The sequence below is a fragment of the Pyxicephalus adspersus genome, chromosome 4, assembly GCF_032062135.1.
Source record: "Pyxicephalus adspersus chromosome 4, UCB_Pads_2.0, whole genome shotgun sequence".
NCBI lineage: Eukaryota > Metazoa > Chordata > Amphibia > Anura > Pyxicephalidae > Pyxicephalus > Pyxicephalus adspersus.
The window spans coordinates 62231237-62258765 of NC_092861.1; the positions used below are offsets into that span (position 1 = coordinate 62231237).

Genomic DNA, 27529 nt, shown 5'->3' on the forward strand with positions numbered 1-27529 from the left:
CAATAACAATGTTGTTTTCTGTTAGCATGTGTGAGGTTTGATTTGACTTCAATAGATAATTATGTGCGGAGGGATAGTAAAGAGTATTTGCTAAATCTGTTTTCATTGAACACTTCAAACACTGAATCAACATTTAACTGCTGCAGTAAGGTGTGAAGCAATTATGCTGTCATAAGATGCCAGTGTATACTGTATCTCAGACACACAGGTTTAAGGGAAAATACTGATTGCTAATCACAATAATTGTGAAGGGGAATTAACTTTGGAAAATATTCAAATTAAGTCATAGGGGGTTAATTATCCATACTAACATAATACAGGCAAGAGTTTTATCAGTAATGTCGATGTGCAATTTCCACACTGCTTTTCTGATTATTATAACTATTTACAAAATTGCAACATATTTTACTGTAATTTCCCTGAATAGGCTCATTACATGGAATGTGCAATTGAATTATAAAGTAGGCCCCGCTTGTGTAGAACGGTCATTTCTCTCTTTCTGTTTTTTTTTTTTTTTTTAAGGAAATGGACATACCTGTGGGCTTGCAGTATATCCACAGTTATAGAAATTGCAATTTGTTCATTGAGGGTTTTAGGAACTCTGCACAGCTTATTGTATTCCGAAGTGCATATATGTTACTCATGACAAAAAATTGGAAAGTACATGACTTAAATGCTTATCATTGATCTTTGCATTGTCTTACTAATACAACGGACTGTGCCTTTGGCTTACTTTGTAACAACAAGAACATTATACAAAGTACATCAACCCATATTGATCATAATGAACGTAGTTCAGACTTTACACAAAGGGGAGGACACAGGAGTATATATACAACAAGTGATGTGGTGCCCATGAGGCAATGCAAGCAAATAATGGACTATGACCAGCAAAAAAAGTTCATTCATGGTTCAACTATTACCTATATGGTGGGAGGAGGAGAGGAGGGAAGGGAATGGGGAGGCCAAGGCGAAAGAACAGGACAAAAATCATTCAAATGGCTTAAGACAAACGTTAGCACTGAGGACCAAAGGGCCATTTCATGGCTGTCCAATCTTGAGAAATATGCCATGTCTGTCCAGGAGGTGAGCAGAGAGTTTCTTGGTAATGAACACCTTTGCACTTTTTGTCTACATAAGCTAGTATGTAGATTATCATATCTGAATAGATATGTTTTACACAAAGAATGTGTTATTAGTGGTAAGAAAAAAAGACATTGATCTGTCACAACCTCAAAAAAAATGTTTTTGGTTTATTACAGCAATGTCTTGTTGGGATCACACAATTGGAGGAAACTATATAAATAAATGATTCATTGTGGCAGATTAATCATGCAGGCTAGTCATCACTACTATGTGCTTTGCTTTATGAAATATATTGCCAAGATGTAGCTCAATAATTTATTGATGAGTCTTATTGATAATAAGACTTAATGGCACATGGGTGGGCTAACACAGTGGTCATATGAAGGTACCAGAGTTATTTAAACACTTATTTCTAGTGCAGTTGTTGTAAAAAAACAATATAGAATATATCAGACCTCAATTCCTAAAATAAATATGGCGTTAAGGAAAACTCTTAGAACAATACTGTACAGCATTGACTCAAAACAAGTAGGCAAAGTTCTTACTACTTTCTGAATTTCCTGATCTGATTGGTTGTAACAGGTCAGTCATCTCAAAGTGGGCCCAAGAGAGACAGCCAACTAGCAAACCCAGAATAAAATGACTTGTTCAACAAGACTGTGGAAAAAGAAATGGCTATGGGAAAAGAACAGAAATCCATAACGGTAGATAGTGTATTTGAGCTTTCTAAAATGAAGAGGTAAATGCAGTCCATGTATTATTGTAGTTACTTGAAAAAGGCCACTATTATTCAAAGTTTCCTTGAATAAATATATAGTATATACAGTTACTACACAATATATTTTGTAATTTCAAGTTAAATTTCAGTAGTTGTTAGAGAATGGAAAGCCTATAGAAATGTACTTTTCTGCTTGTGTGATTGGCTCACTGATTTTTATAGATGTTTGCAAGTCAAATTCACTTATAGCAGTCAAGTTGTAATGAACTACATGCTTTAATTCAGGAATCAATCCGGAAAAGGTTTGGTAAACCATTTGGAAAAGGGCTTGAACAACCAAAACAGAAAAGGGCAGGAATTTCCAACAAAGTTTGACAAAAACCCTTGTAACAAACAACAAAGAGAACAAGGTATGGGAAAAACAATATTTCTAACCAAGTTCTATACAAACATTTTAAGAAACTTCAGTACAAAGGAGCAACAATTTTCCACTGCCAATCGATCATTATTACCCGACTACAATGTACATCAATAGGTTACATAGATACAAAGATAGGAGCATCCATATGCTTCTAGGGTGTTTTTCATTATTACTAATGCAGCTGTGTGACACATTCAATGAAAAATTGTACTGTCTTGGAGCAATCTATTATTCTAAGTGTAAATAAAATTTAGCAGCAGTCTCCAAGCATCTAACATAGCTCATTCAGGCTTAATGTGACTGCACAATACATGTATTGCACAGTGTGAGCAAATTAAAACAAACAAGAAAATTCTACAATTTCTAATGGCAGAGCTAATACAATCACTAAATTGAACATATTCATAATTTTCGTTCAGTTGCTGAAGCTGGTAATTGATACTAATATGCAAATCAAACAAATTAAAATTAACCTAGAATAATTTTAATACAAATTCTGTTTAAAATATACTGTCTTGCACAGGAAAGCTGCCAAAGCTGATCAGTCCTAAAATGTTAATTGCCAGGGTATAATATTAATCCAATTTTTTCAGTACCCAAAAAAAGACTGCATATTAGGAAATTCAGAAAAAGTCAGAGATCCTTATCTACATACTTTACCTTAAACCATTCGATCAAAGTGCATAAATCACATGGACAGTCTTACACCCATGCATAACGAAGAGTCTGATTTCTATTGATCATTGGTAGTCAACAATTCCCGCACAGGATTTTTTTTTTTTTAAATAATCTGAAGGTTCAGTGTCTTAAGCTACGTACACACTTCCAATTATTATCGTCGGAAAACGAACGACGAACGTTCCTGCACGATATACACGAACGATCGTATAGCACCGATCTTGCACATAGAGGTAACGACACGATCGTTCGTAGATATTGTACTCACAATAGATACGATCGTTTGAGCGATAGAGGAACTATGTGCACGACAGGAAAGTGAACGGACGTTCGTTCATCACGCATGCTCTGAACATGGACGATCAACGAACGACCGTACACACGAACGATGTTCAACGATCGTCGTCCAATCCGATCCGTCGGTCCGGTCGTTCGTTTCCAGCGACTTTCCTCGTTCGTCGGCGTCGTTGGTTACTTTTTTACGAACGATTTTTTGCCCAATCGATCGTTCGTCGTTCGATTGGAACGATAAAAATTGGAAGTGTGTACGCACCTTTACTCCATACCAGGCACTGTTAGCTGTACATGCACCCGAAATTCCTGGCTTTGTGACCCAATGGGAGACAGACTTAAAAGTGAAATTTTCTAAAACTCAACTTCTAAAACTCAATGTTACTCCACTTTAGTCTCAAGGCTGCAGTTTGCAATAAATACCAGGAGACGAATTACAATTTGGCCACTCAGTGGTATAGAAGACCCTCTAAATTGGCTAAGATCTACCCCCATTCTGACAATATCTGCTGGAGATATGGATCGGCTTCTGGTATGTTATTGGATATTTTTCGGGAGTGCCTTTCTTTGTCTACTTACTGGTTTTCAGTGGCAGACCTTGTCCATAAGCTCACAGATAATATTAATAATGATAAACCCGCTTTGGCATTACTCCATGTCTCTAATTTGTTGAAAAAGGCATACAAAAACTGTTTATTACGACATCTCTTGAATGCCGCAAAGGCATGCATTCCTTCAATTTGGAAGTGTGACAAACCGACAACCCTTGGGCACTGGGTAAGGAGGGTGGCAGATGTTTACCGTATGGAAGACCTGATGACAGCTGGGATGAATCAGACCGATAAATTTATCCAGACCTGGTATTACTAGGTTTAGTGTAGTATATCTGCAGAGTATGGTAGATTGGCCGTTGACTCTTCTTGTGAAGACTGAGTTATTGACCCTGATTTATGAAAGCTCTCCAAGGCTGGAGATAATACACTTTCATCAGTGAAGCTGGGTGATCCAGCAAACCTGGAATCTGGAATACACTTCTAAAAGTGTATTCTCTCCACACTTGGAGAGCTTTCATAAATCAGGCCCATTGTGTTTGATTGTAAAGATCCAACTGACACATTTAGTCAGGACGCCCCCCCCCCCCCCCCGCCCCATCTTACCCCCACCACACCCCCCTCTCTAGTTCTTTTCTTTTTTCTTCTTCTCCTTCTGCAAATATTTAAAAAAATGAGATACTGGGGTTTCTCTTTATTTTACTATTCCATCATTGCATTATCTTAATGTGTTTGTGTATTTGGCTTGTCTATTCTCAGGACATTGTTTTCATATTGTTTTTGTACATTATGTAACATGCCATTTTATTGTCATGTAAACCTTGGAATATCTCAATAAAAATTAGGGAAAAAAAAAGGAGAAGCTGAAAGGAATCTGAAAGGAGCAAAGGATGTTTGATTTCCTCTGTTAACATGGTGATAATAAAGCTGGATTTTATATTTTTTCCATCTGCCCCCTCCCCCCTATCCTTCATGACTTTCAACTTTAAAGAAGATTTATGGTTCCCCATTAAAAAAGAAATCTGCTGGCACCTAATTATATGTACATCTGCCTATTTTTGATTTGTTTATTAATAAGCGGTATATGCATTGGAACTTGTTTAGACTGTCATATATGACCATTTGGTTTTATTTTAAGATGACCGCACACTGATCGTGTAATCCCATTTAGATTGCTCTGAATCATGTGGTGTATTAAATATCAAATAAGGCTAATAAATATCAAATAAATAAAGATAACGTAAGGCGGGTCTATCACTACTTTTTTAACATTAGGTAAAAGGGTGGTTAACCCATCTATATAAAGTAAAAATGTGGGGGATTCTAATTTTTACTTCCTTACTGCTGTGATGGTAAAGATTGAAAGAGAAACCCTCAGCTTCCTGGGATACATATGTCACATATCCCAGGAGGCTGCAGCCTGCTCCTTCTGTGCATGCCCAAGATTGATGGGGGTTTCCCACATGTACAGTGTTCGGCACTTTTTACATTGCGGAAAGCCAAATTACCCGATCTAATGCCTGCACAGTGCAATATTGGGTGCCATGTGAAGAACCCAGAAGAGGAAGAAAGAAGATGGTATGCTAGACTGGGTGCTATGGTAGGCGGATAAAAAGGTAAAGCTGAGCCAGCGCGGGACTCACTAGTCTAAGTTTTGGGGATGGTTCGCAGGTTTGCCATTAAGAGAAAAAGTTTTTTTTTCATAAAATTTCCGCTGGCACTCATAAGATCATATAAGGAAGATACCAGCAGGCATGGTAATAGTCTATCACACGGGTGTCCAACTCCAGTCCTAGAGGGTCAGAATTTCACATACATTTTAGTATTTTTTTAGAAAGGCATGATTGAGTCTGAAAAAGACCTGTAACCTGAAAAAGGACTATTACGACTCAAGTTGAAAACCCCAGGTCTAGAATCTTTTCAAAAGAACATCTTTCATAAACAACATCATGTGTGAGTGTCACCTCTGACAAGCTTGGAGCCCTAAATCACTGTCAAAGTTGGCTGCACAGAAGTAATGTGCTGGTTTTCAGTTTAGATATACATAATGCCTAAATGTGACAATATGCTAGTAACTATAATGGGTAAATATGAAATATGTTTTGTTTTATTACTAGTTGAAGTGAACTAGCTCACAATATACATTTAGACAGGAAAAACAAAAATAATAACTTTCTGATTGATAGATTCAGTCTCTGATACACCTTACTGTTGTCGGAAAGACAGGTCTGCTTCTTTGACAGCTAGAGTCACTGACACACCAACACCAAGTCATTATGACAGCATAGTGGCATGTTCAGGTAGCCTTGCATGATGCTTTTAATGCAGGTTTCCTCTGTGGGGTAATCATTACTCCATGAAGCACAATGACTCTTTACTGGCATTGTCACAGTCAAAGTCTGATGCCAAAAAACATTTCACTGATTCATGCCTTGATATTTTATAATTGTAAGATTCATCAAGTGATGCAGCTTCCTTACTTTCCAATGACAGACGTCTCTGGTTGAGTCACTGCTATTCCTACATTAAACCATAATGACAGGTCCAATATAGTGGCACAATTAGGCTCTCTTATCTGGAAGGTAAAAATACAAAAACACCTGGCTAATGCTTAAAAAAAGTTTTTCTTGATGTCTGTGGAGCTAAATCCTAACTAATGTACGTTGCAGGGAATGTTTGATGAATGTCACATTGTTTTTTATATGCCCTTTATTTTCCTAAAATATTATTTTACAGCTGTCTAATTCTGGTATTAAAGCAATGACCATACAGCATAAAGAAACAAGTTTGCATTCATGTATCCCTTCCTAACAATACATATTCCCCTTTCCTTTACTTCCTCATCAACCTGTTTAGCCATCAGATGCAAATAGGAGGTAAAATTCCTTCCCAATACGTGTAACAGGGTTTATACGTTTTATATATATTTATTTTATTGAAATGTATTAGCTCATTATTTTTACCAAACTATTATTATACCTCTGGTGCTGCGGAAAAGACAGAAAGTAAATCTTTGGCTTTGTACTAGCAAAACACAGGTTTGATTTGGGGATATCATAAGTAATACAAAGCCAAATAACTTCCTAAGAATAAAGATATAAAAAAGAAAAAATTAAATAGTACGTTGTGGAACACTTTGTTTTGCATTAGGGAAAAAAGGAGTGGAACCCCGGACAGTTTTCTCAGACAAGTGAATGAAAATATCCAACAATGGTGAATAGGTACAATGAGCTGCACAGCACAAAGCCATTCCAGATAAAGAAACTCTTGTACACATGTGTCGGAGTTATATCTTCTCTGTCTTGCTATCAAGAGGCTCCAGACTCTGGAAGATGGGTGAAAATGGAAGCACTGGCAATGGAGGTAAGAACTGACCTACAAAAAACAGGGAGCCCTAAGATTGGTATTTAAACAAATTGGTTTTATTTGAAATTAAAAAATATTTAAAAATCATGTAAGTGACCCTTTTACACAATATTTTAGTTTGGTGACTGGTCCACTTTTAGAGAATTTAGCATAAAAGAAAAAATGCATATAAAAAGGAAGTGATTAAAAATGGTAAAATAATGAAGAGTAAAGTGTCTATATTGCACAAATACTAATCTAGCAAGCAAGGCATGAATAAATATAAAAAGCAAGTAGTGATTTGTTTTTAATGTGACTGAAATGTACTGTGTTTGCTAACACACATCTGCATTTTATTCTTCAATTCTCAAACATTTGCTGTAGATTGGTAAACCCAGAACTGACCCTTTGGGCAGTGCTAAAGTATAGGATGGTTGTTGTACCTCCTCCTTGTTTCTTGACAAGTGCACCTTTGGCACAGGGTTACTATGAGGATTGTGATCAAAAGGCTGAACACTGACATATTTAATGATCGAGTGTTCACCTATTTCACCAACTGCACATCAAACAAAATATCTGTAGGAAATGATCTTACAGAAAAAAAAGTACATTCCCTTCCAAGCCTGCATATAAATTGTGCAAATAATACACATTATACGTACAAAAACAAAGGAGGACAACTTATTACCAGTTAGATCAAAGGAAATGATGTTGCTTTTTATTTATTTTATTACCATGCAGCCTTGACCATTGTATACGTTTTTAGATTTGTTCTTTATAATGAAGGTGATTTTTTAAATTTGAGCTCCAGTCAAATAGGTATAGATAGAATACAAAATGAAAGAGCTATTTTACCTGCCAAAAGATTTGTATTTCTGTCCATCCAGCTAAAGACTGGACAGTAAAAGGAAAAACAGCATACCAATCAGCTCATATCTGTCAGTCTGATATCCTTTCCACTAATCACCATGTGCACCAAAACTGACAACTTTGAGCTGCTTGTGCCTCTCCCCATCTGAGCTTTGCTGTGCAGAGAATTGCAAGAAGTTGATAAGTAACATTCTGGTACTTACACTGCTTTACAATACAGAGCTGTATTATTTGTGTCCTTTATATCTGCACTAAGTTTAACCCTAATATGTGGAAGCAGCTACACAAATGTTTTGTTAGAATTAGCAAGCAAGAATTCCAAAACTGTATTCTAATTAACAATCTATTGCACCTCCTGTCCGAGTGTTTTAAGGGATTTACAAAGTACATCTTGCAATACAAACCACATGGCATCTGTTAATAAATTTACAGCAAGCATCAGAAATGCAAAACCCAAACAGATTACCAAATGTAGAACAACAAAAGATCTAAAAACTTTGCCAACTTCATTTTAAATAATTCTGCATTTCTTTAAATTCTTGCAAACATATACCAGGAACAATTACATTGCAATATAGACCATCTTTCTAATGAAAAAACAGTAAAAACACTTTTACAAACACAATCTATAAATGCAATATTTTTTTGTATCCAGTTCCCTTCTTGCAATAAAACCTAGTTATATTAGGGTATATTTATTAACCTCCTGGGCAGTTCATTTCTGTCCGGATTTATATGTTTAAAAGGGGTACATTGTTTTTCATGAAAATTTATTTTACATTGTAGGCCTGTAATACTTAGACATAACTCACCAAAATATGGCGAACATTTAATACATTTAAATAATTTAAATAAACTTTAAATAAAAAAAACACAAAAATCAGTTAAAACAAGGGTGCATAAACAAATAAAAAAGTCTGAAACCTATAATAAAACTGTACTGTAGCATATATTATATATTGTATTGAATCCAATACAAAATAATTTGAATTTCTCGCCATTTTACAGGCACACACTGACGTCACCGGGAACTCCCTGGGAACGTCAGTGCACTCACCGGGGAAGAGATCGGAGGAAGAGGACGGGCAGGGGCGGGCGGGCGGGACACTTGTGGATACCGATGGGACCAGGTAAGTGTTTTATTTTTTATGTTTTTAGCTACCCTGAGTATGGCTCGGGGTTACAGCTTTTAGCCACACTTGGGATTACCGCTCAGGGGGGTTAAAGTAATAAAGACTGTTCACTTCTAAAAGAGTATAAATCTATTGAATGGTAAGTTTGCTTAGCTTAATCAATAAAGGTGATGCTGTGTTTACTTTGCTTATTGCGGGGGAAGCCAAAATGCTTTCCTTTGCTTTCCTTAAATCGGAACCAAAACTAAATTTTACAATGATGCAAACAGGCAGGTACTTAAGTTTACCTGCCTGTTCACAATTTTCTTTATAATGTATGCAAAGCTCGGTGTATGATCTCGGCTTACCCAGCTGTCAGGTATGAATGAACTCCTGTTTCCATATGCAGGAGTTACGTCATTCTTTTACGTCCAGAAAATGACCAGATAAAAATGTTGCCATCTATTTTTATTTTAGATATATTTGTTACAGAAGAGACAAAGCATGTTCCTTCTACAAGAAAGAAGATTAGTTCTCCTGCAATGCTCGCCATGATTGGTTGTAGTACATTGCAGCACATTTACATGCAGCATGCTTCAATTTCACCCAGCATACACCAGCACAGGGCCTACTGGAAACAATTATAATGATATGAGTTTGTGTTGAGCAAAGCAGCACAGTGGATATGGTGTAAATGGGCTGTGAATTACTGAACTGAACACAGCCTATTCTCATTCACATATTTTTTGCTAAATGATCAATCTTTATTGCTATACCAAATCAACATTAATGATACACAGATGACAAAATCATATCAGTCCGGAGGCCTATGCAGTTCTTCGTGTGTTCACACGTCTTACATAGATTATCTCTTGCTACAAACTTATAATTTACACTTAAAGCACAAAGATAAAAGGGTTTTGGGTGACAACTGGGATTTCTATATTTCCTGTACATTCGTTTAAAGATATGAACACATCAATGTATGTAACAGTGAAAAGATCAAGTAATGATAATATTTTACCTAAAGGTACATCATTAAAGCCAAATCCATTTCACAAGCTGAATAATATATAACCCACCTTTAACAATTTATACAAATTGGTTGCAATAGGTCATTTTACATTACAGACAACATGTTCCAATCAGACAGCAACCAATCTGATAACCCTCAGAATAATTATTACAGTTTAAACTGTGCAAATTAGAAGGATTCTAATAAAAATTGCTCATCATAGCTTTCTAGCATTGAAGTTCAAACAGTATATGCATGAAAGAGTTGCCACTATGTAGCATCCACGCACTATAAAGGATTTTAAGATTTACCCAGGCTGGTGCATTGCTGCTTACAAAATAATGGTTTTACAGTATTTAAAGTTTTTTTTATTGTCTAGAGAGTAATTACTACTTGCTGTGTATTGCTATATAAAACCCCTCATAAGAAAGCTGCTGACACCCACAGAAATGTGTGACACTTTTCATACCTTGATGGAGATTGAAATATATTGTATTCTGCAGTGTATTAACATTATTTGTGTAGCTAAGTACAAACCATTGTCTTTATCTTTGAAACATTCCAGGTTGAAAAGAGCGATTAGTGCACCATGAACAAGTAGTCACTGCTGCTTTTTTAAAGGCCCCTGTCTGCCAAATCCACAAGGTAATACACAAAATTTATTAAGTAAAACATTAACTACTTTCACAGACTGAGCAAAATGCTTCTTCATTTGTATCCCACACACCCCCTACCAGACACTGCAGATTGGAGGGGAAGGGATACAGCAATTGAGTTAGCGTTGTAGATCCGCCAAATGGGCTGGATAGGTGAGGCCAGGTATTGATTGTCAAGCTTTGAGCCTATGTATCAGCAGTGATAATGAGGATAGTCATGCCCCCTGCAACATTTACTCATCTGCAGATGCAGCCTACATGAGAGTGGCAGGCAGGTTGGCATGACATAATGGCACAGTGTATTGTTTTGAATTGATGAAATGATGACTCTTTATATTGTGATGGATGTAGCTAACAGTGCAGAATTGATCCCCCGCCAAACTGACCGGGGTTCACTGTTGGCTGAGGAGGGTCCAGGGCCCTCCTGCAGTGGCACACTCTGCACCTCCCTATGCTCGTCTCTGGCTCTTATTGTGTTTGATTGATCAGTACTACATGCCACCAGATTGTACTTGTGTAGCTTACACCATAACCAGCCTTTTTGGCCCATTTAATTATTAGCTGCTTGCTACTCTTAGCACAACCTAGCTGTTATAAACTGACTGTACTAACCTTTTACCAGTAACTTAATAACATTTGCAAATGGTTCATAAAGATTTTTATTTTCTCATGTGTATATGTATTTCTGTTTTTTTAATAGATTATTTTCACTTCTTTTAAATTGCTTGTGTATTACATATGCAAAAGGATAAAAGACCAAATAAATGGTAAATTTAATATCAGCATTTTTTTTATTCATCTTTATTACTCTCCATTGTATTTTCTTATTTATGGTTATTTGTTTAACTTCTGAGGTTTGGAGGTTTATAACAATAACATTATTAAAAAAAGCAGCACATGATATCAATTATTTAATAGAGGGAGCTACAGCTACCGGACATAAGGCCTTTTCATATATATTATATCCTGAGTTTTGTAAGGTTCATTTGTGCATTAGAGACCCCCATTAAATCACAAATGTTTTATTGTAGTGGTGATGCTACAGCAACATCTGCAGCAACTTAATTGGAGTATTCACATTTTTATGTGTTCACAAGATCGAGATACAAACATTTTAGGAAGTAAAATATTTGCTCTACTCTAGATTAGCAAGCCAAGTTTTGTCATTGTTATTACAGATAATACATATTTATTTGAATGCGATTTGTGAATTGAAGTTGACATGGTAGATAATCTACATAGTGAGTCAACAGGCAGTTTGATTAACAACACAACTATTTACATTGTGAGACAGCAGATGTTCCATTGTGTCATTACCAGATGTTGTAAAACTATGATAAATCTCAGCCAGAGTATGCTGTCACAGAATCACTGTATTTTAACAGAACACAGCACAAACAATTCAACTTTTGCTAGTGTAGCTTTAGAATGATTCTTTACTGAACCAGAAGTTATAAAGGCAAAAAAAATGTCCATGGGGTTATTCACCTTCTAGTTAGTTACAACATCTCAAGGTTTCAACTGCATCTATGCGTTGGGGATTGGGGTCTACAGTCAGGAATGATGCATATATGGGTTTTACAAATTCAGTAGGATGGAGGGTAACAAGACATACCAGCTGCAGTAACATTACCACAGCAGTTTATATTGTTCCCCTAGTAATATTGTTTTGTAATAATACATCTATTTTTGTAATATCGTGACACCACTGTTCATTTTACAGTGAAACAATACAAAAGCACTGTCACCCTGTGGGACGTAGTTTAAAGAGGCTTTAAATTAAATCTAAAACTACAAAGCTAAAGCAGGCAGCTCTTTACTGCAACAAACTTTCCAGCCTTTTCACAAACCTGGGTAGAATGAGCTGAGCCAGTAATGAATGAATTACAGCTTAGCCAATTATGATGACCAAAGACCTGAATCCAGAAAAGTAATGAGTTAATCTGTTGACAATGGTGAAGGAGTGAAGTGAGGAGAGCTTAGTTTCATTCCAAGTAAATAAATTAAAACCTAACACTTTTTAGTTACTGTTTGTTTTGTCCTGTAGAAAACTGTTTAAACTATATGAAAGAGGTGACTAATGCAATTCATTGACAGACTGGCCTGTTTAAGAAGTGGTAAACTTGATATACTAGTAGGGCCAACTGTTAATAAAAAATAGTTACAAAAAGATCCCAGAAAAAAATAACTACAGCATGTATGGAATATTTATTTTTCTTCATAGTTGCACAAATCACTGTATCATATACATGAAAGTAAGGCTATATCATAGCTAAGGGTAATATGCATGCTTTTTATGTAGAGAAATGTTTATAGGGGGGTTCTCATTAATTGCTTCTGTAGCTGTAAAATGAGCCATCTTGATAAGTGACAGGCCAGGTGACATCAAACCTACATATAACGCAATTCAGCAAAAACTCTCTCATGAATTTCACATTTTGGGAATATTTCATCTATGTTAGCAAAAGTAGTTAAACAAGGCAGAGACTGATTACAACATGTGCAAACCTGACACCTATAGAGTAGACAACACAATTAGATTAAAGTGTGGTGTCAAACTTGGCAACCATGCACTTTATGCAGTTGTCACCAGGTGAATGAGGCTGGTACTGGAAAGTGCCACAGCAGACAGAAATTCAATAACATAGTATATATATGTTTTATTTCTCTTTCATTAGGAAGGGTTTCCTGTTTTACTAGGCTATTTTTGTTCCTTAAGGGATTTCCTCTGGTCACAGTAAATGAATCACTAAGTGCATGAATATTCATTAATGCTAATGTTATTGCTATGTCCTGTATGGTATCCTGTTTTTGGATTATGCAATCAATATGTGGGGAAGCTACAGTTTGCATGGCATCTGATAATGACTACACTTGGCCCTAAATTTTTTATCTGCCACCTGCAGTACATAAATGAGAGTAGCCAATGTTCGTGCTGGATTAGAACAGTCTACTTATTAGTGGGAATTGGAACATCATTTCCAGTTTGTGCCATCTGATAAAGGAATAGAGTGAATTTGATCAATTGGCTTTGCTTATTATTTGTCAAGGTATTTTACATGTTTTTACATTTGATTTTGATGGCAAGTTCCTAAATACAGAATCATATCTACACTTCACATATAGCTCGCATGCAAAAATCTCTCCAGTAAGGTGAATCATCTATTAGTTGTCTTTTAAGCAATCATCCCAATCATTATATTTCCCACCCATTACATTTTTATTGAAAGATTGTGAATACTTTCTTTTCAGTTGCAGTGATAATGGTACCAGGAGAAAGAGAAAGACTGAATTTCTCCAGCTGGGACAACAACTTTTTTGCCACTTTTTAAAGGAAACGTTCATGGTCTCAATGGAAGTGAATGAGCAATGTAGATGGAGAATATATATTGGTTACAACCCTTTACCTGGCTGCTCCTTCACAGCAAATGGCTTATGAGATCATTACTGTGCCTGTATGGCTGCCTCTTCTTCTGCAATTCTAAATTTTACTCTACAAGGAGAGCCTAAAACATCTACAAACCACTGTATTAAAGTATGGGTATGCTAAAAATAAACTACCTTTTTTGAATTAGGATTCATATTTGCTTTATTTTTTTTTTTAATGAATAGGTAATGGCGTTAAAGTATACTTTATTAGCAGGTCTTTTGACAGAACCTCTTCCAGGTCTGCTAAACCAGTGGTGCAGATGCAAGACATATCCCAACCTGTCATCTCTTACTGACTTCACTTTTGCAACCTAACTTTCTCTATTCACCCCTGGACAGCCAAAGGAAAGTGTCCACATCACAGTAATGTGAAACCTGAAGATAGAATCGGGTAAGAGGAGAAATAGAAGACAAGAGGTTGGAGCCTTCAGTGACCATTGGTTTAGGTAAGTAAAAATAAGTTTTATAAATGTTTTTAATATGGTAGAAATTCGTTAGAGGGGGTGGGACGGGAGTTATGATCATCTGGGAAATTACCTTTATTTGTGTATTCATATATGCAGGGTTTTATAATTTGACTTACATAGTAATATTTGTGCCTGTTTCTTTTTTTTTTAATATTTATATAATACTCCTATTTGCAAGAATTTGCGTACTTTTAAAAGCTTTAACCTTAGTATAAACCTAAAGTGTAATATAATAAATTTATAGTGTATTGCCTTTTTTATAAGTAATAATACCAGAGTTTGTTGATTCAGGGAATGAATGCTTGCCCTAAGCCATCAGGAGCGATTTTTTTTTTACCACTTTTGGAATAAACTGGAGAATGCATATTTTTCCCTAATTATTTGTTAAATTCCATGAACCTGTGCTTTTTTCAACTTGAAAATCATTAATCGTCTGCACATATACTTTTAGTTGGGTCGCTGTTCAAATTCAGCTTGGTTGTGTTTAAACCAAACTTTGGCTTTGTTTGAGATAACCAAAGTTAACTGCAATCTCTTCTTGTACAATGGCTACCCACTGTGAACTTTTAGGGGCTACAAATGTAAACTTTCAGTTTAACTTTATTTGAAAGAACACACAGCATCTGTGCCATATGTAGCAAAGATGCTATATTCCCAAAGTGTGCAAATATTATATAGAAATATAATACCGAAAAAGTCCTGGAATGACCCATTTGTTTAATAAAAGATATAAGAATTTAATTACTGCAAGAACTATATCACTACAACTGGAAGAATGCAATCTAGACTGTACTACAGCGAAATGCAGATAAGAATACTTCTTCTACAATTATAATGCTATTTGGAAATATAATAGAAACTTGTCATCTGCCAAAATGAAACCTGTTTAGTTTTTAATACCGCAACTAGATTGTGACATAATGACTATTCTTATTTTGACTCACAGAAATATTCAAGGTTTACTGTAATTTTACAAGTCAAGAAAATATATCCTCTTCACACAAGGATCCTCATGAGAATTTGTAGGTTGACAAAACTGCATAAAAGCTATTTTGTAGCATAATGAAAACAAACGTGAAAATTACACACAAAAACTGTAGCCTATAATGTGGAACAATATTTATCTGTAGAATAATAGACATACAGGCTGATTTACTAAAAGGGTCGGGAATGTTCAAATTGTGTTTTCGTTTCACATGATTGGATAATTGAAATGACTCTTCAAACAGTTTATTGTGTAAGTATTCTCAAATCTTTTCGTAAATTAACCTTGTTGTTTTTCAAGATTCCTCACCCGTTTCTAATAAATATGAGAGATCTGCCCATTACCATGTACCCTTTTCCACCTTATTCATCATTATTCCCTAATCTTTTATTTTTAATTCCTAAAACATTAAATTGTATATTATGCTTGCTGCAATTGCTTGTTTTTTTATTTGTTTTACTCCTAGATATAACTAGCTACCTAGAGGTTAAAGGTCTGACCTTGACAAAGGAAAATTCTCTAAAGAGTACATGGTAGGTCATTTGTGACTGCATTTATATAGTAAATACTGTATTCCATAGTTGTTTTTTTGCCCAGGCTTGGTATTTCATTCTCTTCACAACAGCAAGGCAGTCACCATATTAATGTAATTACATTGGAGAGCTCTTCTTGTTTATAAACCTTACCACATAATGATCCCCCAATGTAATCATAGCAAGAATAGAAAGTCAACTGCCAAAAAACTTTACCTTTCAATTTATGGGAAAAAAAAAATCAAATTACTTGATTGGTTGCTGTGAGCACTACTTTCAGTTGTAGTCTATTTCTCCTAAATTTATCTTGAAATAAAAAAATGCCCTTTTCCTCATAGTAAGGTCATATGTCTTTATTAGTGTTTGCAGTTCAGTAAAACCTGAAAATAAAATAATTAGATATATTTTTAATATATGCACACATTAAAGCATCTGTCTACTTTCTATATATATATATCAGGCTTTTACAAGTTGAATTTAAAGCCTAGTTTCAATGCTTTTTTAGGTTTGGATAGTGTAAAGAAGAGTTAGAATTTCTATTAATGTCTTTCATGTTTCCCCACTTTGTGTTCTGGTAACCACACACAAGTGAATGGGGCATCTTTGAAGCAGGGACACATACAGTGATGAAAACCAACTTTTGATCCATTTAATGTCCTTAGTTGCTGTATTTTTCTGGGCAGAGGTGGCAGCATGGGATTTATTTTTTCAAGCTAAGCGGAGTTCACTATACAGTGAAAGTTTTAGAAAGTACGTATTCTCGACTAATATTACATTTTATGATAACAAATAAATACACCTATTAGAAAATGATGATTTGTTTTAGGAAATTTGAATGGGCAAACACTAGATCCTTAAACACTGCCTACAATAAAAGAGAGTTTACTGGAATAAAATTTCAAAGAATTTCAAAGTGCCACATCTGAATTTTCATAAATATAGATTATGAATATAAATGAGGTTCAAGTTCCATATCACTATGGGTCTGACTTTAGTTGGCCAGCCTTTGGACATTTACCACTACTGCAAGCCTTTGAAGAAGTTCAAGCAGGCAAATGCAGCCCCGCTCTGTTTATTAACAATAAGCACAAGCCAAATTTTACACTGCTAATCACATACAGTTGGCAAGTTAAAGAATATTTCATTCCTAGGGAATGCAGCAGGCAGTGTCACCTTGGTGTTTCTCATAAACTGCTTTACTCCTGACAAACACCATTCAAAGCGAACCCTGCCCAGAGTGTTACTTAATAATAGTTTTATAGTCAAGATCTGTGTTAGACTTGAACCAGGTTCAATGAATATGGAACCTTCACTAAACCTAGAACTAAATATATCTGAACAGATTTGTCCATCACTGTTATATTTATAAAAAATATATTGTGCCAATTTTATGTCAGTCATTTGTGTGTATAACACCTTTATCAGTAGGCACTGTTTGAAGGAAGATCTCATATTTACCTTTTCAGATATATTAAAAACACAAATAAAGCCTAGACAGTGATTATAACTTGAAACAAACCTGGAAGCAGGTTTTTGAATCCTAAAGATTTTAAATGGCCATTAAAAAGTACTTCAATCCCTCTGTCACTTTTTTTCTTATTTTTATTAATGGTTTTTTTTTTGTCTTTCATTTTGTTTTGTGATTGATCTGAGGTCAGTTGTTACTTTTAGCTTCTGTCCAGTTCAAAACAAACTTTATTTTATGTTGATATGTCTCTTTATTTATCTTTGGGATGTTCAAAGCAGAACATTCACTGGCCACTTGTAGCTGCCTTTTGTTTGCTGCATTGTTTTAAAGAAAAAAACTAAGTACAAGAATAGTTTGCACCTAAACAGCATGATTTTTATATCATGCTGTCTTTAGGTAAACATGACTGAGCTTGAGACAGTACAAAATGCATCACGTATAAGATTTATTTATTTGCTCTTCCATGTGTTCCTTTGCAAATCCAAATAATTCAGGATTTCCTCAGCCTTGAGTTATCAAGTATATGCATCTCCTTAATGGGAATAGAAAATATTCAATAATATCTAAGGTCTAATGAGAGAAACATCTTTAATACAGAATATATGAGTTTATATTTTGAAAAAAGAATAAACATTGTAAGCAAATGCTCATCTACATCAAACAGCAAGCTACTCTATATTACCTTAGGCTGTACTTAAGCCTAAATATCATTATGCTAAATTATGATGATAGATTCACTTTATAGCTATTCAAGGATTAAAGTACAACAAAAGAATCTGCCAAAAAGTTAAATCAAACTTTTTGGACAACTGCTGTTTCTGTTTGAAAGTAAAATACTTGCAAATGCAAAATAATAAGATATTGGCAGCCCTTTCAGCTAATTTCTACACTGTGCATCAGCGATAAGAAAATAACCATAAATAATAATTTGCATTTCAAAAATAATTCTAGCATGTTTACATCATAATTAGTATTGCATGTAGTGTTCTTTAGTTTGTGGCTTGATATTTTGGGAGTCAAGGTTAAGCAGCCATGCTTTACACCAACAAATCCCGATACATAAAACTGAAGACAAGAGGTTATATTTGCAGATATGTTATATATGAGAAGCAGACAAAAGTTGTTGTAATAGACTAGACTATTACTAAACATCCCATGTCAAGTATATAGATCTGACCTTGTTTATATGGCATCTCTTCTTTTCGGGTGGTTTCATTTCTTTCTTCTTTTACTAACTTTTTAAAAAGTTGTAATATATTATAGGAACAATTAGAAAGGCATAATTATATTTTGTATTATTAGTTTAAGCAGTTGGCACATGTATGAGCATCAAGCTGAGATATTATCTGCCTCCATATACATATTCTGGGTTCACGTATCGCTTACTTAATTTAAAAGGAAGCTGAATACTGAATACTGAAGCAAATTCAGGAATACTGAAGCAAAATTTAGCCTGGATCTGAAACTGAACAAAGAAGAGAAATACTTAAGCACACAATTCACTCTCATTCATCCAATGTGACAGCACCAATGTTTGACACTTGGCTGATGTGTAATTGCTTGTTTATGGGGTGATAGCAAAATTGGCCCTAACATTTGATATTTGGTTGGGATGATTGCCATTTCTGAACAAAGAGCTGACCGCTGCTCATATAGAACTGACTTTGTAAGGCTGCCTACATTTAAAGCATAACAAATATGTTTATCTTTCCCAACGTAAACTTTGGTTTGGGGCTGGATATGCAATAAGTCAAATTTTTTTTGTCTATGTTAGGCTAAACCAAACATTGGTTGAACTTCCAATCAAACAGTGGTCTTTTTGAGGATAATTGCGGATCATTTACATCAGGAAACGGGAAAGGGGACCTTTGCCAAATCTCAAATCTTCTTCCTTTTTCGGAGAGGCAAAAAAGCAGCAAAGGTATAGGAAAGGCAGATATGGGCTGATGATGGCAAATAAAGTGAAACTGTTGAACTCTCTTAGTGTGGATAAAATGCAAGCCTACATTAATATTTTATAGCATATAGTACTGGATAGCAATCGGGGCAGCACTCAGAAATGTCAGAAGCCTTGACAAGGGAATGTCATGCAAAGTTTCATGGTTAAATCAGTTGTTCCCAGTGTCTGAAGGCAATTGGGAGTCCCAGTGGAGTGTAACATACTGGTGCTCACAAGGTTTGAATTAGAATTAAGTGCAATTTTGGAGAAATTTCTATGAGCACCTTTGACATTGTGTACATATGTACACCAGAAGGTAATCAGTCTAGGAAGAGGATTTTTGACATACATATACAATTTAGAGTCTAATTATCTTGACTCTCTATTGCGCCTCAATTTTTATATGAGGTCATTTTGATATTTGGATCCTTTTGGTGAATTCTTATGGGGTATCATTTGTTTATCTCATGAAAGCCACCAGGTTATATTCATGATGAATAGATTTTTTTAACAAGGCAGGTCCTTCTCCAAGAAATTTAGAGGAAAGCTGCAGAATTAATGTTTTCAAAGTTGTGTGTATGTTATGCATATTATTTTTTTCAGTGGACTGGTATGTTGGGTACCCTGAAAGGTTCTGTAAATATTCTGTATATAGTTTTGGTTAATATTGTATGGGACAAATTAAAATATCCAAAAGAATGGAAAACATGCTAAAGATCAAATTTCTTAATCAAAGAGACTGCTATTTAGCCATTTCAGTTAAAGCTGACAACAGAGCTCTTGAGATATGCTTTTCATGTGTCTCTTCACAGATTTATTTATTTCCCTACACATCTAACACAGGCTGGAAATCACAGTTACCAGTACCATTGATTGGCCCATGTGCACAGTCACTTTCTGACAGCGTGACCCCAACATGATGAAAATGATCCTTAGGGTTTACAGTGTAAGACAGAAAAGATTAAACCTTACTGATCCATGCTGTTCCTTGCTGAATTAACATGCCTCCAGTGTCAATGTTTTTTAATAAAATATTCCCAGTAGCCCAGAACTTAGTATCTTGGAATGAAACACAAACAACAAGAGATTTGGTGTATCAAAGCTAATAGCAGTAACACCATTAAATGTGGTAGATTTAAATAGAACTGCTAGAGTAAGTAATTAGAAACAAGTGAATAGTAGCAAATCTGTTCCAACAGTGATTTAGTGGAGCTGACCACATCATTCACTGTACCGGGTAAATACTGGCTTTGCCCTTGGTAGGGCTACTTATTTGTTCACTATAGAGCAGGTACCCCTGTGTGATATCACTGGTTTTATAGTGAAGTACTAGATATATACTTGTTAGGATAGGGGCTATTAAGGAAATGTACTATTTCCTTATCAGACTGGTGTCACAAAAGGTGCAGATAATTGGCACAATTTCCTGCTGCTTTAAAAGCAGGATCCTCATTCAATGAGCCTGGGTGATAAGAGTTTATTCAGGAAGCAGGAAAGAAGAAGAACAGAATGGCAAACAGTGTTTGAAAAAATACAACTCTGATCTCTATTGTAGCCTATGGTGTTCACTGCTAATGGAGAATGCTATCTGGTAAACTAACACTGAAAGATGAGATCTGGAAGGCAAGGTAAAATTACTTACTATTACTATTATAAATTACTATTTGAATATTATTTATGCCATTTCACAGGGAAACAGGCTGTTCTTTATTTATTAATGAGTGTCAGGCATGTATGCAGGTATGCCGGGGGTATTGCAGGCTGTGATAAACCATTCCAGACAGGATCCAGTTTCCCAAGAGCATAAAGCACAAGGTAAAGACCGGACATTTTGCACTGGGTATAGTCATGGGAAACCACTGCCTAAACTACGCCAAAAGATTTACTATAAAATACTTCTAGGGGCCACTTTAAACTTGTGATGTAATACAGTTTTGTCAAACTGTGGTTTTTGACCTAAGGGACTTGACCTAGGTCATATACTGTACACATTATTAACATGTTGTAACCAAATACAAGTAATAACCACCTGTACATCAAAAAAATATCAAAGCAGACACCATACTAACTCACACCATGCATAATTCAATTAGACACAAATCTTAATCTTTTTTATTTTAAGTCATTCTAATGATTCTAAATAAACTTATTCCTTTGCTTTTGTTCCTTTCTTTACTTAGTTTTCAGTGTTTTCAAGCTGGTGATCTTGCCAGTAGCTGCATTTCCTCCTAGGGTGACAATACTTTCTAGCATATTTCTAACCAAGGACATACTGCTTCTGCTACTCACAGTGGACCTGACCTACCGTGAAAAGCAGTTTTAGTGTTGTTCACCACCAGAAAAACAAGAAACGGAACGTTTACTAAATATCACTAAAAAACATAAAATAATACAAATCTAAATTATATATAATTGTACTAATTTATATAAGTAATATATTCATTGACAGTATATTCATTGATATAAAGAACTAAAAACTGTAAAACTATGTAACAATGTAACAAAAGTACAACAGGTAAAATATTTATACCAAAATAATTTAAAAATGAAACTTACCTTCATAAACAGCCCTAAATCCTTGTGCGCTGACTGCAAAATCTGTTGTAAACCATAGTGTGAGAATAGAACCTGTGCTTACTATTGAAGATGGAAGCTGGAATCCTGATAATCTGAAAAATAGAAATAAGTACATTTACTATACATTTTTACACAAATATTTCAAACTATCATACACCATTTATACATAAGATTTACCTAGGCCTTATAAAAATAATGCCTTCATATGATATAATAATTGTAGAAGAGACAACAAAAGTTACCTATTTTTAATATCACAAAACTTTCTTTAAGCATTGGTTTTGCACACTGAATGTAGTAACAGTTTTCTTATTTTACATTTAAAAAATGCCTTTTTCTTTCTCTAAAATGTTTATGCAATATCTAGATTATCTTGCTTTCTAAATGAATTATCTACCATATTTCACACAATGGATATTTGATTACATTGGGAATTAATAAAACACCTCAAACACTGTATACTGTGCGTATACTATTGGTTAGTTATGTGTGCTGTCCATGGTGCTGATTGCACAAATTATGTACAACACCAGACAACACACCTAAAAACATATAAGGCCAGATTTGTTTAAACTCTCCATGGCTGGAGAGGATACACTTTTATCAGTGAAGCTGGGTGATCCAGCAAAACTGGAATGGATCTGGTCCAGGATTAAAAAAAATTGTTACCAAATAGCAAATAACTTTAAAGAAATCCATTCCAGGTTTGCTGAATCACCCAGGTTCACTGATGAAAGTGTATCCTCTCCAGCCTCGGAGAGCTTTAATATATTGGGCCCAGTTAGGGGACATAAGCAAATGTTCTGACTTGCTGTTAAGGTATTGTTCCTTGATGTAAAACAAGATGACAGCACCCTACAGACACTTGAATCTAGAACTTTTCAAAACAAGTATAATTTCAATGCAAGTATAAAAAAGGAATATTTCCACTAATTACAGGATTACATTATGTATACGTCCCAGGCTTAGAAATGTATTACATATTATAGGTTTATGGAATTTGCAATAGCCAGAGGACAATTAGGTAAAAAAAATGTAAATAATTGCTGGCAGTAGCACACTCAGCTGGATAACTAGAACTGTAAAAAATCATTAAGAATTTTGTTAGCTTTCCCTCCAGTGCAACAAAATCAATGCACTGAGTCACTTAATATTACCTATTATGCACTAATGTACAAGGAAGCAATTAATAATTAGAACATTGGGTAATAATGTTCTAACAGGGAGATGAATAATGCTGTTCATATTTTGTAGCTATCTTATTTGCTGAAAAAAATTGCATGTCAAGTCATTTTATATTACTTATTTTATTTTTTCCTATTTTTTGAAACAGTGCATAGTTTAGGCCAATCTGTTTTTGAAAACCCACTATCTGGATTTAAATTAGCCATCCAACATGTGCTTTTTCTCTCTGGAGGCCACCACTCCAGTCTGCTCAGAAAACAGACTACTAACCTTTAGAGATGTATTCCCTCTAGTCATTATGATTTATTGTTAATTAGGAGTTAATTATTAATTCTAATATCTGGTATGTGTGTTATTCTATTTTATTTTGGAAATTTTTGAATAATTAAACATATTGTTCATAATAATATCATGGTATAAGCCAATATTCCTACTCTGTAAACATTTAAGTTACTTGTAAACCTGTATATGAAACCCCAACAGGAAAAACAATGTGATTGTATAAGCTCAAGTGTTCAAAGAAGTGTCTTTTTGACAGGCCATTCCAAGTGTCAAATAGTCTGATGAGAACTTGACAGAAAAGGGTCAACTCTGGCTTCTCCAAATTCAGTTTGCTCAACTCCAGAAGAAATGACTATTTGTTTTATTCAATGGTAATGTCACAAATTGCATTGGTTTGTGGTTTAGCCAACCTTTGCATCACGTTACTTTCATTCTTACATAATCATCATTACTAAATTAAATAATATTTAACTTAAACAAACATACTATTGTGGATTCAGATGGAAACACAACCATGAAAATAATTTTAGAAGCTTTGCAGTTAATTGATTTAACTCTGGGACATGTAGCCATTAGGATAATATATAAATATAACAATAAAATACAACTTCAAACAGTTTAGGTGGAAACAACTAGAAAGTGAATTATTGGTACAAAATTTATTTTGACCGGGTAAGTCAAGGAAGAATTGCACTTTCAGATGAAACAAATGTATTATCTTTGCCTGGCTTAATAATAAAAGCATTGTTAAATCAACAATGTAATACAAGATGATATGTAAAATATTGTACAGAGAAACATCACTGAATTGTGCATCCAACTGTTCATCAGCAGCTTGGCATGGGGTCAACAATACAGTAGTTACATCATCAGGGACTTGATCAATGTAGGTATATTATGAAGGCAATGAAGACACACATAGATTTTATATCTATTAAAAAATAACTGCAAATGGGCTAAAATGGTTATAATTAAATGGTAGAAAGAAAATGAAGATTTATTTGTGTTATTTAATACTTTTGTGCCATTACCTGCTTGAGATCCAAGGATATACTAGTTACATTACACAAGAACGTAAATCTTGTAGAATATACCCTGTACATTTTTCAATGCGTTGTTCCTGCTATGTCCATTCCCATGTGTACTGTTTTTTAATAAAAATGTATATATATATATATATATATATATATATAAACATATAATAATATTTATAATATCCAGTATTTAATATACAGTACAGTAATATCCAGTATATATAATATTATATATAGACAATGGTGATTTATAACAATAATGCAAATGCATGTTCTGTAAGTAGATTTGGTATGTTCTGCTTTAATTTACATATAATCAAATTTTATCAGTAGACAGTACAATTTCCAAGTAGGTCCTGTGCTAGAAATTACATTTCACATGTAGAAGGACACACTGGAAAAAGAATAATTTTAACTTGCAAATAAAGCAACCTCCAAGATTCCGGGCGTGGTCAAAAGCACTGGAAAATATGACATGAGACTTTAGGAACTAATACAATTTTTTTCATTAGACATTTTAGTCTATTGTTTTATTAAAACAGACTGTGTTTGTATGTATAACTTACAGTATAAGTGTAGGACACAATCAAGAGGCAGAAACTGCAGCTGGACTGAACATAAGTGGGTCCTGCTGTCTGATTTGATCATTACCAGCTATATATCAAAACACAATTTTTAGGTTTGTTGGTATTATTGTATTTTATAGATTAGGATATAGTATTAAGCAGATCATTTTACCTTTAAAAATATCACAAACACCTTGAGATATTTTATGGGCAATTTGCTAATTAAGAATATTCATTCTTTTTTTGTTTTTTTTCTTTAGACATTTATTAGAATGGAGACCACAAAAGCGTGTGTACTGAACTACAATCCCAGGCTTCATTTTTCAGAGTGATTATAGACACTTAGACAGCACAATTGTTATAACAGGGTAAGGAATTGATTTTCTTTCTAAACAAGTGACAAAACATGAGCTGCATGGTTCTGCCTCTTTGGTGACAGATGTAGATTTCCAGTTCTTGGCATTTCAACAAAACTTTTTGCCAGCTTTATCAAAAGGGAATTGTGAATTTTCACTTTAGGGAAATTTGGCAAGATAAATGCTTTGTGCTTGCTGTGAAAGTAATGGCTTATAGATGGCAATATTGGTCTTTAAAAACTAAAATGAACATATTACAACTATGATTAAAAGTGAGTTATGTATTTAATACACCACAAATAAAAAGACAAAGATGATTTAAACCAAAACATGTGCTAATAATTGTAATAAGGCATTGAATTCAGGTTATTAAAAATATAAGACCATTTGCAAGGGTAAAATAATATTGTCAGGGACACTAGCCACTTACAACTTATGTTTAAACAGACTGATTATTATTATTATTATTATTTTTTTTATTATTATTATTATTATTATTATTATTATTAATAATAATAATAATAATAATAATAATAATAATAACATAATTTAGAACTACATTAAACAGAATAATAACAGAAGCATTTGTATGATTCTGCATCTGAGTGTGTCAGACATTAATGTACATGATCTATTATTTTCCATAGCAGGTACCATGTTCAGGTTTACCTTGATAACCATACTCTGAAAACAAACTCAAAGAATAAACACTACACAACTCTAACAGAATTACTTAGTAAACTAGAGCAAAGAATAATGATGTACAAAGTGCAGAACTCTGTAACAACAATCATAGATCATCTCTGGACTTTTCTGACTCTGGTAATGCAAAATCTAAATTGATGCCATAGGTTAAGGTAGGTATTGAGAACTATCAGCCATTTAGGTCATTTGAGTTAGTTCTTGTATATTATAACATGTTTTTTTATTTTACAGTTAGCATTTGTTTGATACATGCTTTTATTGATCGGTAAAATCTCATATTGTTTACAACTGAATATGTGAGATATATCTTAATCCCAATTGGCATAGTTTAGGGCTATTGTAATCCAATCATGTTTTGCTGTTCTGAGATAAAGAAAAAATAATCCTTAAAAGTGCCATGGCACTACCTGAAACAACATTAAATCTCTCTGTTCTCCTAGGAATTTCAGATTGATCGGGCAGGGTTCAACAGCACCTAGCAACACTTAAACGTTTCTACTTTTTAACGCCTCCCATACATTACTATTAATATATCACTATAGCAAATTGTCTCACTGGCCTATAGGAAAGGGAAGCCTGGAGCCAAGGGACAAAGCACTGTGGGGGAAGGCTGCCATGAGGGGGAAGCAGGGTTACAGCTCAGATGTGGTTAAAGAAAAAGGTGAAACACAAGATAGAGTGCAAGGATTGGTCAGTTTGTAGGTTTGGAGTGGGAAGGAGAAGCTTTATGAAGAGAGGAAATTGAAAGTGGGGGGCAGTGCAAATGGTCTGTAGAGTGAGCGTTACCAGACCACCCGCTTAGTGTAAACAGGGTTTTTTGAGGATGGTGGGCTACTGCTGTGTATTTAAAGGGTTTGTTGGGTTGGGTAGTTGGAAGGTCCTCAAGGGCTGGTCTAAAAAGGTGTTTTTATTAAAGGTGGGTCACCCACCTTAGGGTGTGGTATCTTCAAACTGATGAAAGCTGAAGTGGTGATCTGCCTGGTTTTAAATTTGGGAAATGTTTGTTGGTGTTTTTGGTATTGTTACCCAGGTGGTTTGTTGCAGTAATTTAAGCAAGTTGGTAGCAGACCTTAAAAGTGAAATGGAAATGGTGAAGGCCTTCAAGGACCTGCAACCTTAACCCCTTAATAGCTACATTATATTGGTTTTATAAGGACCTGATTAAAAAGAATCAAAGTGGCTGCTATAGCAATTTAACTGCAAACCATGGTATGTGTAATTTTCTGAAGGGTTTGGGTTGAGGAAAGGTGGGGCCAAGCC

General features: G+C 34.7%; 1 protein-coding gene across 1 annotated transcript in view; it reads right to left on the minus strand.

Annotated features, from left to right (window-relative positions):
* The window catches only part of CSMD1 (CUB and Sushi multiple domains 1), an 819458-nt gene that overhangs the window by 505226 nt on the left and 286703 nt on the right, over nucleotides 1–27529 (minus strand). Inside the window, exon 3 of the mRNA XM_072408428.1 lies at nucleotides 22121–22233. Within this exon, the coding sequence (XP_072264529.1) occupies nucleotides 22121–22233 (113 nt within the window). The remainder of the gene's footprint in view (nucleotides 1–22120; nucleotides 22234–27529) is intronic.